Source organism: Etheostoma spectabile, chromosome 13, assembly GCF_008692095.1.
Source record: "Etheostoma spectabile isolate EspeVRDwgs_2016 chromosome 13, UIUC_Espe_1.0, whole genome shotgun sequence".
Classification (NCBI taxonomy): domain Eukaryota; kingdom Metazoa; phylum Chordata; class Actinopteri; order Perciformes; family Percidae; genus Etheostoma; species Etheostoma spectabile.
Window position 1 is genome coordinate 5,212,128 of NC_045745.1, and position 1,978 is coordinate 5,214,105.

Genomic DNA, 1,978 nt, shown 5'->3' on the forward strand with positions numbered 1-1,978 from the left:
TTTTTTACTGTAGACTACTTGAGTCCTAAGCGGCGGCCACAGTGGGGCAGTTCCCTTTCTATTTTATCACTTTGAAGGCTCTCACGGAAGCCATTTTGACATGTCGCAGTAGGAAAAGTATACTGTCTATGAAAAGCACAGGTGTAAATAATGAAGTTAGTGACGACTGAGTTCCATCTAGCTCCTTAATGTGCATGCTGGCTCATTGCTGGAGAGAGCAGGGCCATCGTTAATGTTAATAGAAACACCAGCTGTCAAAGATGGCTGCTGTTAAAAGACCTCAGTGCATTCAGGAATGGTCTTCTATAAACTGTGTGCTGTGTGTGTTTATTGCGCCTGTGGTGTGGAAGTTGTGATGATAAATTATTGTTATTTTTGTTTCTTTTCTTAATATAATTAAATTATAGTTTAGGCTTTTGATATAACTCAGGATTTAGTTATTTTTTTTTAAAGGTCAGATGTTTCTTGGTATGATTTAGTACTACGCAGACATTCATTCTATTCTGACTTATAAAGAACAGGTGATAGTATAATTGAACTATCTTTCATTTTCTTTCTTTTACATATCACCCTCGGGACCTTGGAGCCCTGGTGGTCTGCAAACTCCACTTTGAGAACCATTAAAATTAATACTCTGAAATAACCCCTGCCATCTAAACCTATTCATTTTGTCTAGTACTGGAACTGGTGTGTGATGCCCAATACGGTGGAAAGTGTAGAAATCCATTTGCATCGGGTCAATGTCAGTAATTAAAGCCAACAGTAAATTATACATAGAAAAGTTAACCTGATATGTGAAAGGAATTGACAATATTATAATATATATAACAACTGCTTCACCAAAGAGTTTGAGGCTTATGAATAATACAAGTGTTTAGTCCAACTACATTATGCATTTATCAGAATTTAAGATCACAAATAGTTCCTATGATGTTTTAGGTGTACTGGAATACATTCTTTATGCAGCTGGTGAATTTAATAGGAATGTGATTATGCAATTACAGAAAGTCTCAGAGTGTGGAGTCTATTTTGAATCATTGCACAGGCTCTCCTCTGACTTGTGGTCTCGTGTGCATTATGGTGGATTCCAGTTCACTTTCCAATGAGTCTGTTCTTCGCAGTCACATGGGGTGTACATTGTCCCGAGTGGGGGGCTGTGAGGAGTGGTCCAGGGCAGCAGCGGGGTTGCCCCGGGTGACAGCGAGGGCGGCCTGCTCCGGCAGGAGGCTGGGGTCTGTCAGGATGGCCGTGGTGGTACTCAGGAGACGGAGTGAACTCAGAACCACTGAAGGGACACACAGAGACCCACAAACACAGATTACAGCTAATGTACAGCTAAATACTATCAAACTGGGGATGTTTGCTGTAGGTTCTGCATAGAGCTGCAAAGATGAATCAATTAACTGTAAACTATTAAATTAGTATTTACTATTTTGATTAACAGTTTGAGTCTGTTTTTTTATGAAAAAAAAGAAAAAGTTCTGATTCCAGCTTCTTAGATGTGAACATTTTGTAGTTTCTTCACCACTCTATGAAAGTAAATAAAAACAAATTGAGTTGTGGACAAAACAAGACATATGATGTAAACTTTGGCTTTTGGGAAACACCGATGGTCATTTTTCATCATTTTCTGAATATTTTTAGAGGAAACCACCGATAGCCTTAGTTCTGCACTCACTGGGTCTCAGGGCAGGCAGGGAACAGTGCTGGTCCAGCCAGGACAGGGTGGACCGACACAGGTCCTCCACACTGGCGGTGGAGACCATTCCATTGTAGGACTCAAACAGCGGCTCGATGATGATGCTGAACTGACGCGGAGTTGAGGAAAGAAGGGGTTCAAAAGTGACACACTAGTGTTTTTATAACGTTAAGCCAACTCATATTAAAAACTGCATCATAGAAAAGTGCTTTATAATGGGCGTATACATAGGCAGGTGTTATTCTATAGCTTCCTTGTTGTCAACAAATCCCCCCCCCC

At 40.5% G+C, this 1,978-nt stretch overlaps 1 protein-coding gene across 4 annotated transcripts in view; it reads right to left on the minus strand.

Moving 5' to 3' along the window:
• Positions 1-860: 860 nt before the first annotated feature.
• mlxipl (MLX interacting protein like) overlaps positions 861-1,978 on the minus strand; it is a 28,226-nt gene continuing 27,108 nt past the window's right edge. For 3 of the 4 annotated variants that reach the window (XM_032532689.1, XM_032532688.1, XM_032532687.1), the window contains 2 exons: positions 1,679-1,808; positions 861-1,285 (listed from right to left, as the gene is read on the minus strand). In XM_032532689.1, coding sequence (XP_032388580.1) covers positions 1,122-1,285; positions 1,679-1,808 — 294 coding nt within the window. In that variant the 3' untranslated portion in view covers positions 861-1,121. The remainder of the gene's footprint in view (positions 1,286-1,678; positions 1,809-1,978) is intronic. The other variant, XR_004334538.1, reaches the window with a different exon arrangement.